This window comes from Hyaloscypha bicolor (genome assembly GCF_002865645.1).
Source record: "Hyaloscypha bicolor E unplaced genomic scaffold K444scaffold_117, whole genome shotgun sequence".
In the NCBI taxonomy this organism is placed as follows: Eukaryota; Fungi; Ascomycota; class Leotiomycetes; order Helotiales; family Hyaloscyphaceae; genus Hyaloscypha; species Hyaloscypha bicolor.
The window spans coordinates 2,222,077-2,234,307 of NW_020194619.1; the positions used below are offsets into that span (position 1 = coordinate 2,222,077).

Genomic DNA, 12,231 nt, shown 5'->3' on the forward strand with positions numbered 1-12,231 from the left:
AACGTCAAGTTGTGGTTGTCTACTTTCGTTGAAGTGTTCCATGTGAGAAAAGTGGGGTGAATGATCTTGAGGTGGCGGGTGCTGGAAATCTCTAGCTTTAGCCTAAAGAACCAGATCAACAACCTACCCCGCGAAGGTACCAACACTATATTCATCACGCGTTCGCGGCTACAGCATGTTTGACAACATATAAGTCGTCAAAATGTGCCCTGAAATCGGGATGTAATGATGGTAGACTCATGATGTTTCGCGCTCTCCTTGTGGTTGTTGCCTCTCTCAACATAGTTACTGCAGAGAATGGTCTTAATGCTTGGTTACGCTATGCTCCCCTCCAAAATGTCAACAGTCATCACTTAACACTTCCTTCCACTATTATTGCTCTCAATACTTCCAAAGCTAGTTCCGTTTACACTGCCGGCTTGGAACTGCAAAAAGGACTTCAGGGAATTTTCAGCCAGGTGGTCAAGATCAGTAACTACACACACAAAACATCTTCAGCTTTGATTGTTGGCACTGTCGATGATTATTCCAAAATCTACGGAGACGGCGATGATGCTCCTGATCTGGATGAGGACGGGTTCTGGCTCAACACCAAGGGCGACACCATCAAGATTCTGGGTCAAAATGAGAGAGGAGCACTGTATGGCGCATTCGAGTACCTCTCCATGCTTGCTCAAGGAGATTTCTCTGGCATCTCCTCCGTCAACAACCCGAACCAACCAATTCGATGGGTCAATCAGTGGGACAACATGGACGGTAGCATTGAACGTGGCTACGGTGGTCCCTCTCTCTTCTTCAAGAATGGAGGCATCGTCGACGACCTGACCCGAGTCTCCGAATATGGACGCCTGTTGGCATCCATCCGTGTAAACGGGATTATTATCAATAACGTCAACGCAAACGCCACTCTTCTGAGTCCCCAAAACATCCAAGGACTGGGAAGAATTGCAGATGTTTTCCGGCCGTACGGTATTCAAGTCGGAATCTCGCTCAACTTTGCATCTCCCACTGCCGTCGGAGGTCTCACGACATTCGACCCCCTCGATTCGGGTGTTATTTCCTTCTGGACCAATATCACCGATCAGATTTACAAACGGATCCCCGACTTTGCAGGATATCTGGTCAAAGCCAATTCTGAAGGTCAGCCGGGTCCCTTGACATACAATCGGACTCTTGCAGAAGGAGCCAACATGTTTGCCAAAATACTTGACCCATACAGCGGAGTGGTCATGTTCAGAGCGTTCGTGTACAATCAGCTCAATGAATCGGACTGGAAAGCTGATCGCGCCAACGCCGCTGTGCAATTCTTTGAGCCGCTGGATGGAAAGTTCGCAGACAATGTAGTTGTCCAAATAAAATACGGTCCCATCGATTTCCAAGTTCGGGAACCTGTCTCTCCATTGTTTGCCAACCTGCGAAATACCAGCACTGCTGTCGAGCTTCAAGTTGCTCAAGAGTACCTTGGCCAGCAATGTCATCTCGTCTATCTAGCCCCGCTCTGGAAGACGATCCTTGATTTTGATCTCCGCGTCGACAGGAAGGCCTCGAAGGTCAGCGATATCATCTCCAGAGAGCGCTTCAACCGGCCTCTTGGAGGATCAGCGGCTGTCGTGAATGCAGGGACAAACACAACTTGGCTCGGAAGCCACATGGCGATGTCGAATCTGTATGCCTACGGACGCCTAGCCTGGGATCCCTCAGACGAGCCTGAAGACATTTTGCAAGACTGGATCCGGCTCACCTTCGGCCTTGACCCAAAAGTCAGGGACACCATAACCAAAATGTCCATGCAGTCATGGCCAGCCTACGAGCAATATAGCGGCAATCTTGGCCTCCAGACCTTGACAGATATTACGGGGAATCATTTCGGTCCCAAGCCTCAATCGCAAGACGACAACGGTTGGGGTCAATGGACTCGCGCTGATCACACGACGATCGGCATGGACCGCACAGTAGCGAATGGGACTGGCTTCTCCGGCACCTATCCTCCTGAAATCGCCAACATGTACGAAAACATCGCTACCACTCCCGACAATCTCCTCTTGTGGTTCCACCACGTTAATTACACCCACGTCCTCCACTCCGGTAAAACAGTCATCCAATATTTCTACGACGCGCATTACAGCGGTGCAGAGATAGAGCAGACCTTCGTTAAGATGTGGGAATCGCTGAAAGGCAAGATCGACGACGAGAGATACGAGCATGTCCTTTATCGGCAGACTTTCCAAGCAGGACATTCCATCACTTGGAGAGACGCCATCAACAATTTCTACTGGAATCTTTCTGGGATACCTGATGAGGCGAAAAGGGTTGGACATCATCCGTGGAGGGTTGAGGTTGAGAGTATGGTGTTGGATGGGTACACGGTTGTTCCTGTAACGCCGTTCGAAACGGCTTCGAATTACACGGCGGTTATTACGAGCTCGAATACTACTGCTGGGATTGCGACTATGAAGCTTGAGTTTGCTTCGGGCACGTATGATTTGGCGGTCAATTACTTCGATGTCATTGGTGGCAGGGCGCATTGGCAGGTATACTTAAATGACAAGTCGGTTGGAGAATGGATTGGGAATCACGAGGATACACTTGGGCATGCGGTATCTGTCAATTTGGATGGGCATACTGCGAGCCGGATTACCTTCAAGGGAATCAAGATCGCGAAGGGTGATATGCTGAAGATTGTGGGAACACCGAATGGGACGGAGAGAGCGCCACTGGATTATGTGGCTGTGCTTCCAGCTGGTGTCATTGATTAAAAGTTCCGTCGGGAGTGAGAAAGCGCGAGAAAAGTATTTTTCGAGATTAAAATAGATTCGCGAATATAGGTGATAAATATTGGAAGCTGGAAGTGGCCGGGTGACTGTGTGGCGCAGGTTGTGGCTTGCCTTCACTCAACTGCCGACCCCCACTAAAGCTGGGGAAATTGTAGACATAATTTAAGAGAGAACGATGTTATATTGCACAGGAAAACATGAACTGTAATTGCTCTTCTCTAATCAATCACATATTGGGGCAGGTAATCTTTTGGCTGATCCAGGGCTCCTCCCCCTGGCATCCTTCAGAAGACACTCGTCCCTGCCAAGGCGGCCGCATCTCGGGTAAAAAAGGGGTAGTCGCAACGACGACTGGAGGTAATGCACAATGAGGAACCCTCTAAAAAGAGAAACCTGCCACTGGAAAGTTGTGACAAAGTTATAAACCGTATGATTGCTATGTTTTTATGCACTGCGAAGCTCTTCAGCTCCAAGATCAATTGTAGCCAAGGCACTGGACAGAGATAGAAAAAGACTTTAGCCTTCAATACAGCACAGAATCATTCGACTCCTGCTTCCAAGACTGCAGAATTCACAAAGGCATACCTCCACAAAACAGGTGTTGTTGTCAATTCTCAAGTGTTGTTAAGCTGCTAATAAGAAACGGACGAAAAGCTGTCCTCGCCCTGACCTTTCGGACGAAACACATATAAACAAAGGACGACAGTATTGCCAGACGCTCAAACAGACTTGTGAAATCGACTCTCGTCTTAAAGTAGTTTGCAGTAAAGACTTTCGATAAATCTCGAGTCCCAGCTCATAGCTATCGTCCAAACAACCAGATAGAAGGCTTCTGCTGTTCAGGCTCGCAGCACTCTTCGAGACGTTGCTTGATCTTCTTCTCCTCCTTAGCCTTCTCGTCCCATAGATATGCTCACTAAAATAATATCATATATCCCCCTATACCCAATTGCTCTCATCCCTCCTAATGCGTCATGTAGACTCCCTTTCGTCCCTCCTCAAAACTCCTTTTCGAACCCACCTCGCACAGCCGCAGTCCGCAGCTGCGGCCAGTGCACCCATTCCCCAAGCCGCACCCATTCTGAAAACCGCCCCAACTCTACCCCTAGTCTTTGATGCTAACCCAAACGGGAGCGGTCAACTTGAGATGAGTCGCGTCACATGTCTACAACCCACAAAATAATTTATCCCAACCCTTTCAGTCTGATCTTCCTTCCTCTTTAACCACTATCATCCAATCCACCACCACCACCACCACCACCACGGAGAAGAGATGACTGTAAGTATCCACTGCATTGCAGTGTCTTCCTACTCATCTGAACGTCTTCTTTCATCATGAGCAAGCTCTTGCAGGCTCTGGAGGGGTCATTGATACCCTGGTATTGGCGACTCCTCAGGAGGAAGGAGACGCACCATCCTTCCCACAGCCCCTGCACTCTTGCACCACCCTCTTGCACCTTTACACCTAACACTTGAGCACTGGCATCTTGTTTTCAAGCTCTTCCAAGGCTTGCAGCCAGGGTCTGTTGCCTCTTGTGGTGGTGTTTACATCCCTGGCAAGGAGGCAGCTAGCCCTGGCACATCCACTTGGACACCTCCACCACCCTTCCACACCTTCCCTCTTATCAATAAAGCATTGGGATCTTGATTTCAAGCTCTTTCTTGCCTTGGAATCAAATCGTACCACTGCAAACACGTCCTTTGTGGACGTGTTCTGCAAGTACTAATGTCGCAATGTCATCACAGATCTTTCTGTGCTGCACTTGCACACTGTTGTCAAAGAGAAGACACTTGCCATTCAGTCTCCTTCAGCAGAAAGACAGCAGACACATATCATCCATCCTTCTTACCCCTTTCCCCTTCCTGTCTCCCCTTTCGTCGCGCCACACCACTATCCTTTCGTCTGATCAGAAACACTGGCTAACTAAACATCTCAACAGAAGAAAATCGTACACGATTCCTCTGCGGAGGAAGAGGTGGGGGGAGTAATGACCCCTCCCTCTGAGATGGAGGAAGAGCTGGGTCCGGCTCGTGAGTATTCCCCCCTTTCCTTCACTCTATATTATTGTCCTTCTCATCCTGGGATTCACAACCTCTTGTTTATCTTCAGCCTTCACTTCGCTTCGCGGAAAGGAAGGAAGATGTTCCTAGTGTCTGGAGCTAGGACAAGGCTCTGGCTCAGGTCACGGGGTTCACATTCTCGTCCGATATTGATATCCTCGGAAAATTTTCTGACCTTGTTTCCTCCCAAAGCTCTCAACATCACAAAGGGAGGAAGTAGGTACTACAATTCATCCACTGTTGGCGCGAGATCATTTTCGTCCAATTGCACACTAGCACCAGACGAATCTCCTCCTTTCAGCGGATCTCCCAGTGGGATATACGCGATGAAAGCTGCCTCGATCTGTCTGTCTGACACGGTCGTGGGTTCGCCCCTCCTTCACTGGCACAACACCACCACATCACATGCTTGGGCATCGGAGAATCATATCACACACTCTCTGCGGTATCTGGGGCCCGGTCTCCATGCCATGGGTCTATTGCTTGTCTAGTGGTTGTCTCCTCGACGCGATCCTCCCCTTCTACACGTCCTTCCCTGTTCCACATCTTCCCCTCTTCCTCTCATACCATCTTCCCTCCTCGGTCATCAGACCGTTTATCACAACTTCGCAATTCTCATTTGCTTGAGCTCAGCCAATACAACAGCTCTCAAGCGGTGAGGTCTTCTCTTTCTTTTTCTCTAGTCCCTATCATCTCCACCACCTGCACTTCTTCTCATTTCGTCAACACCAACTCTTTCCTCTCGTCAGCCATCAGTGTCCTCGCCCAACCACGTACATCTGGAACAATGCAGCTAACAGTTCATCTCAGAGCAGGGACAATCCGTGAGCGACAAGTCAAAGGAGAGGTCGAAAAGCACCACTTACGCACAAGCTGTCGAGAAGTTTAATAGCGACACTCAAGCACAAATCCTCGAGACGATATCGCGGATCAATTCTTCTCTCGATACAATGGCGTCGACTGGTAATTCCAAGGACGTGCAAAAGGAGTTGATGAAGAACGTTGAAGTCCCAACCATCCCTTACCACCTCTTCGACATCCTCGTCCAAAAATGCGAGAAGGAAGGATACCACCTCGAGCCGGCCTTCGTCCACAACCACCTACGCAAAACCGGCGACTACAACCTTTGGTATGCCTTCAAGGCAATCGCCGAGGAAATGGAGAAGCGTACCAAGGCTCTTGAGGAATCTGGTCGCATTACGGTGGCGCATGAGTCCACTTTCCTCAGCTCATGGGGAGCCGGCCCGTCTCAGTATTACAACACCCTCCTCACGTACCTTGAGGACGAGGACAAGCAGCTGAAAGAGGTGGGCACCCTGGGATGGAAATCAGCCGTTGGTCTCCTGTTGAAGTCCGCCAGTAAATCTACGTACAAGAACCCTGAGTACTGTAGGGCCGGCCTCTATGAATACCACGTCCAATTGAACGCCTCTCGCAACCGACGCGCGATGTACTACAACCAATGTCGACAGCAAAATATTTCCGAAGGAGAACTGGAGGCTTGTCTCAAGGAATGGGATGAACAAGAGAACAACCTCTTGCACATTGTCCCCGCTAACGAAACCCACGCCCAGCGCGATGCCCGCCTCACTAGACTCAACAGAGCACGTACACGCATCCTGGACCCCGTTACCGCTGAGGAGAACCAGCAGATTGCGGACATGCTTGTTTGGTACCAAAGTCCTTGCGCGCAGAACTCGGCTATGAATCCCGAGGATCCCTTCCTGACTCTGATCTCTGAGGTTATAAAGGAATGTGATGATGAGAATACCAAGACTGATACCAAGGTAAGTCCCACCTTCTCGCAGCATCCGTCCCACTTAAACAATGTCCAACAATTCTTGGGACGTTCTACTCTCAATGCCCAATGGCTCTTGGAACATTCTGCTCCTGGAAACCCCTCAAAGAAGTATGCTGACTCCGATTTCTTGGGATAGGCTACTGCCACCAACGAGCAAGCCCAAGCAGGCCCAGCCGTCGAAGTATTGGTCCACGACTCATCCCTTGGCTCGAAGGGCTCAATGCCGTACCGATTCATCAAGGAGGCCAACCAAGCACTTAGCGACAAGAACTATCCCGAAGAGCAAACCTCCGATGTTCGTCACCTTAAGAGCACTCTCGCCAAGGGCATCAAGGAGAATGAGGAGATTTATCAGGGCACTATTGCTCCCGGTCTTCGCAAGAAGATGGAGAGTGCGAATGAACAACGCCCAGCCACCGAGGACAGCGATGACGATTCCGATGACCAAGACAACCCCAACACAATGGAATTCTCCTTCGGCAGCCTGACCGTTGATGAGGACACGATCAAGAAGGCTCTCCAATGGTACAAGTATGACAGGGTCCAGTACAATGGCCTGTTCAAGGGTCACAAGGCCACGAACTGTCCCCAGGGCTGTGACACGACGACGCATGAGTGGATGACTGAGGCAATGACCGGCATTGCGGAGAAGTATATCAAACTCCGGGAGACACAGCAACTGAAGGACATCGCCCTGAACGCCCTGGCTCGTGGCAGTGGACACACAGTTGATGTACTCTCCGAGGCCGAAGGTGGTGTTTTGGATGCGGACACGTAAGTTCCTCCGTCACGTTGCTCCGATTAACTTCTAACCGATCACCAGTATTCAACTTCACAACGTCTTGCTTGAGATCAAGCTTCGAGTTGCGGGTCCGGGTAATAAGAATGACGACGATTTTGCGGAACACCAGGCAGCACTCCGCGATTTGACGACTATGGAGCACGATTGGACACCCGTTGCGGTCACGATCTGTGGCGGAAGTGCGGCCCTTGCAAAGGCATTCCTCGATGAGGCGGAGGGACACATCCGATCCTATCTTAAGAAGAAGGGTATGCCGCAGACTCAAATGAAGGTGGACATTGAAGGTTACCGTTTCGCAGTTCGCTGCTTGGATGGTTTGGGCTCGGAGAACTCCAATGTAGCTAGCACTGGTTCGGGCAATGAGGACAAGGCTGGTGACGTTGGTGGTTCAGCTTCGGCTGAAGGTGACAAGAAGAAGAAGAAGAAGCGTGGTGGTAAGAAGGCCAAGAAGAACTGAGTAGATAGCGAATAGCAAATCAAGATCCATGTACGATATATGCAATGGTCCGGATGTTCCGTAATACTCTCGCACATTTGGCTTTGATTAACGTGTATTTGCAGTGCTTCGAATATTCAGTGAGAGTCTGGTACAATTTCCTTCAATCAACGAGTCCTCGCAATGCCCCGATGTTCCATGACAATTGGATTCGGGCAAGCGTACTGTATGTACAATGTTCCCAATGTTCCGCGAGGCACTGATACAATTCATGTAACTAATTTCGCAATGTTCGAAGTGAAACTGGTACTTTGAGACCTTTGCAGGACGCTATTCCAAACCCCCCATAATCGACGGTCTCATCGTTCTCAGTGGATTCCCCCATGCCGGTCGCTCGTATGATTCTTCGGTGCGCGGCCCCTTGGGCGCTTTATCTTCTAGTGAGCTATGTAAAGATTTTGGCTGAATGCGACAAGCGATGGTCTGATAATAGATACAAAATCAGTGTGCCCCTGCCAACCCCCGTAGACCCCCCTATTCAGCTCGCGTAGCATTCCCAAACCAGGATTATCCGCCCAAAGTAGTAATTATCGCGCTCGACAGAGGTTAACTCTCTGTAGAGACTCGGCCGGATTCGCCAAGTCAAGCTTTTCAAGCCTTTCCTTTGCCCGCTGATGTAATTCACCGAGCCTTCCTGAAATGCCGTTTGCGACACGCTCAATTTGACGGAGCGTGGTTGGCGAGTGTGGCGAGGCTTCATGGGCTACATGTGGCGTCCACGCCTCACTAGATTCTCTACGTACTCAACGAAGACATATCCTTCTCGGGGAAAACCCATCTTCCTTCGTTGCCTCCCCATCCATAATTCCATCAACATAGCAAGGTCCAACAAGCTGATACACTGACCCCTCATCATGCACACAAGTCTTCAAATCCGCAGAAAACGCGGCAGGGTCATTCCCATACTTCGCCCCTTCGCCCTTAACCCTCCCAACCAGCCTCAAAACTACAGGCACACGACACCCTCCCACCAAATGCACCTCATCCCCCTCCTCCACCCTCGTAAAATGCTCCTGATCCTGGCTCCCCGCCCCAGCCCCAAACCTCCCTTTCTCAGTGACAAAGAACCGTTTATTCATCATCGCAGAGTGTAACCTCCGGTTAAACCACGAAAACTCCTCTGCTTTCGAAAGCCAACGCACGTCGACAGCGTTGGTGTACTCTGATTGAAACATTGAGAGGTCCGGGTTGCGGTTCGGGTCGTGGAGCCAGGCTTGCCAGTGGGGGATGAGGTCGAGATCCGAGTTGGTGATGCGTTCGTACGAGGATGGGGAGGTGTGTAGGGTTGAGGTGGAAGGGGGGAGACAGCCGCCGAGGATCGTGGTCCAGAAGTTTGCTTCGGTATCGGTGAGGGTGATATTCCGGGTGTCTTTGGGGAGAGAGGCGCATTCTCGCCATTGGTGGATGTTGTGGATTGTGTCATCCCAGTCGCTGTGGGCGCAGCATTGGCCGGCTGAGGATACTCGAGTGACGATGTCTACTTTTGCTGAGGTGATTGAGAGACAGAAATCCTTTTCCATTTGGGCGTCGGCTGAAACATCAGGGAAGGCGTCGAATCTGAGGGATATATCGGTGAATGGGCCACTCCACTCCAGTGGTGCAGTCATATCTATGCACCATGAGGGAAGTTTATACTTTAGCTCGTCAGAGCGACCGTATCCCGCCAATGAGAAGAACGTATGGTAATGCTTGCTCTCTGCCAGGGCTTTAGCCGTAACTCGCGCAAATGCCTCCTCCACCGGCATCGAGTAGTCCACAGGTATTGCATCAGGACCATCATTCTTGATCAGGCCAAACATGCTGAACACGAGGTCTCGCGGCTCGGTAGCTTCCCTCTTCTTGAAGTTCGACATCATGATATCCGTAACCTGTACGCTCGCATCCTCGCCTCGAGACTCCTTTACCTTTCTCTCGAACCACATCTCGCTTGTACTCTCGATGCAGCTCATAAAAGCATTGTGCAGCTTCATCCACCAGTCCTGAGTTTCACATGCCGAAGTCTGGCCCGCGGGAACAACGTCCTTGCAGCAGGTCTTGTAGTGGCGGTCGAAGTTCATCATGGCTCTGATGAGTCGGTGGTATGGGAGGATGTGCTTGCCGAAGTAGAGCCTCGGGGTCTGGGCCAGGACGATTTCTTGGAGAATCCATGCGCGACTCCAGTATTTCGAAGTTAAGATCTGGTAGAGCGCGTAGCAGGACTTGTTCCAAGCTTGGGCTGTTGCGCCGCTCATGCAAGAAAACCCCTTGGTTCCAAAGAAGGGCATGTCGTGGAAGTGGACATCCATTGCTAGCAAGTTGACGAGCAGGAACGCGCCGCAGATCGGCCAGTCGACCCCCGACAGCTTTGACTCGAGGTACCAAGGGATTTGTGACTCGTTGCCCCAGTTAAAGTATGCCGGTGTTTCCTTTGTTGTGTCCTGGTGCCATGCATTTCTCTTGAAAACCTCTTCGAAGTCCATACACAAGTTCATGTTTGCTGTGACCCGCACTAGAGCAGCAGTCTCGTTAGAGAAATTTCTGTTGTCCCGCGCTGGTGCGGAACCGCTCAATGTAGAGTCATCAGGTGCGCTTGGGATGGGCCGCATCGAAAATGGCAGCCGGTACAGGATGGGCGTGAGCTCCAGAGCGTCGGCGCTGCTGATCAGCTCGAATTCCCCGTCTTTGAGAATGGACAGATGAGGCCTGATCTGGGGGTAGACACTCGGGAATGCCTTCTCCAGCATTTCCGCAGCTGCCACATGGCAAGGGATGTCTCTTGGACCATCGGAGAATACCCTTGTCCGAGTGGGCTCTCCAAGCCACATGCAAACCTCCTTCGCTCTGGAATATATCTTATCCATTAGCCCTATCTGGCATTCTTTCTCCTTTGTATCTCCTTGGTTGATGCACAGAGCATCAATCCACAAGCGTCGATGCTTGTCTGGCTGCCTCAATCTCTTCAAAGCGTCGTAGAGGTTTATGGTAACGTCGTGTTGCTTGCCATGTAGTGTGATAGATTCGGGCACCCCAGGGTCACCCCACACATATGAGAGTGCCTAGGAAGCATTTGATCAGTTGGAAAGTCCAAGACAAACGGCTGGTGTTTTGCGCAGATTACTCACATCGTATTCAGGACAGCCTTCGAGATCGACAACTTCCAAAAAGCAGGTGATAGGATCGTCACCGACTCCAGCCTTGAGTTGCAAAAGCCGTATCTGGCTATTGTCCGGCGCGAGCGGAAATTCATCGTATAGCGCATTCGCCGGGTCAAGGTGAAGTGTGGGGGTCTCAGCAACAGTGGAGGGCCCGTCCTTCTCATCGAGAAAGCTCCAGTCGAGTACCCGCTGCTTTGACCGGGGAACATCCCAAATCTTGTGATGGAATGAGTACGCGATGAAAGCCCATCCAAGTGACATTCCTAGATCAGCTCGCTCGGCGTCGGGAACTTCGATGAAAACGTCGTTACCCATGCTTATGCTGAGTTCCAGCAAACCGTACTTCCCCGAGGAGCGGAATTCGTGGTATAGTAGTTGAGAGAGACAGGACAACACTGGTGGATACAACTCTCGTTGTTCAACTAAATCCTGTGGATCCGAGACAGACTCCAGGTCGCCTTGCAATGCACCGAGGAAGTCTTGACAGCTTTGGATTGCCCCTGCGAGGTCCTCGGCATTCTTGGTCTGTCGGTAGATCCCAGCCTTGCTCAGTCCCAACAGTCCAATGTCTTGAAGGGTTCGAGATCCTGGGGCTACATCAAACTTCCACTCGATCGCATCCACAAGCCGTCGGGCATTCTGCGGGTTCTTGTCTTTGTGCCAAGCATACACCCGCAGAAACACGTACCTATCCCCGAAGCCTTCATCATCCGGCTCACGAAACAGCGAGTCCTCGAGTTGTGAAGGGATCTGCGCCTTTGCTTGACCCGAAGAGGACAAGGCCTCCTCCAGGCAGGATCCATCGCATAGAAAGCGAGCAGTGTACAATCTCGCGATGCCGTCGAGATAGTTGAACCGAGCGACGGGCTCTTCTGGAATATCACCCTCGATGGGCCACATCATTGCCAACTGCTGCTGCATGCTCGCAAGCCTGTGACCGAGTTGCTCCTCATCGTGATAATCTATCTGCGAGCCGTCATCATCGCTGTCGCTACTGTCCTGACGAGGAGAGCCGTCATCTGCCATTATCGATGCAATCTTCGAGGATGAATCAATAGGAAGTTCTACAGGAAGAAGCGCTGATTGAAGTGAAGAGTCAATCATGAGGGGATGAGCCCGACGAGGGGCGCATGATAACATAGGGGGTTACCCCCTGGAAGCCA

The 12,231-nt window shown here is 50.9% G+C and overlaps 3 protein-coding genes across 3 annotated transcripts; 2 read left to right on the plus strand and 1 right to left on the minus strand.

Annotated features, from left to right (window-relative positions):
- The first annotated feature begins 129 nt into the window (after window positions 1–129).
- On the plus strand, window positions 130–2,869 carry K444DRAFT_615800 (glycoside hydrolase family 67 protein). Its single transcript, XM_024880797.1, has one exon. The coding sequence runs from the start codon at window positions 243–245 to the stop codon at window positions 2,754–2,756; it is 2,514 nt and encodes an 837-aa protein (XP_024734245.1). The 5' UTR covers window positions 130–242; the 3' UTR covers window positions 2,757–2,869.
- Window positions 2,870–5,785: 2,916 nt separating this feature from the next.
- K444DRAFT_665714 (uncharacterized protein) lies at window positions 5,786–7,930 on the plus strand (the record flags this gene model as incomplete). The annotated part of the gene is made up of 3 exons (XM_024887103.1): window positions 5,786–6,590; window positions 6,819–7,410; window positions 7,460–7,930. 3 exons carry the CDS (start codon window positions 5,786–5,788, stop codon window positions 7,893–7,895), a joined length of 1,833 nt encoding a protein of 610 aa, XP_024734246.1. The 3' UTR covers window positions 7,896–7,930.
- A 2,793-nt stretch (window positions 7,931–10,723) lies between these two features.
- K444DRAFT_535310 (uncharacterized protein) lies at window positions 10,724–11,329 on the minus strand (the record flags this gene model as incomplete). Its single annotated transcript, XM_024875277.1, has 2 exons — window positions 10,724–10,969; window positions 11,036–11,329. Coding segments are annotated over 2 exons (540 nt in total), but the record flags the coding sequence as incomplete, so codon positions are not given.
- Between the last annotated feature and the right edge of the window lie 902 nt (window positions 11,330–12,231).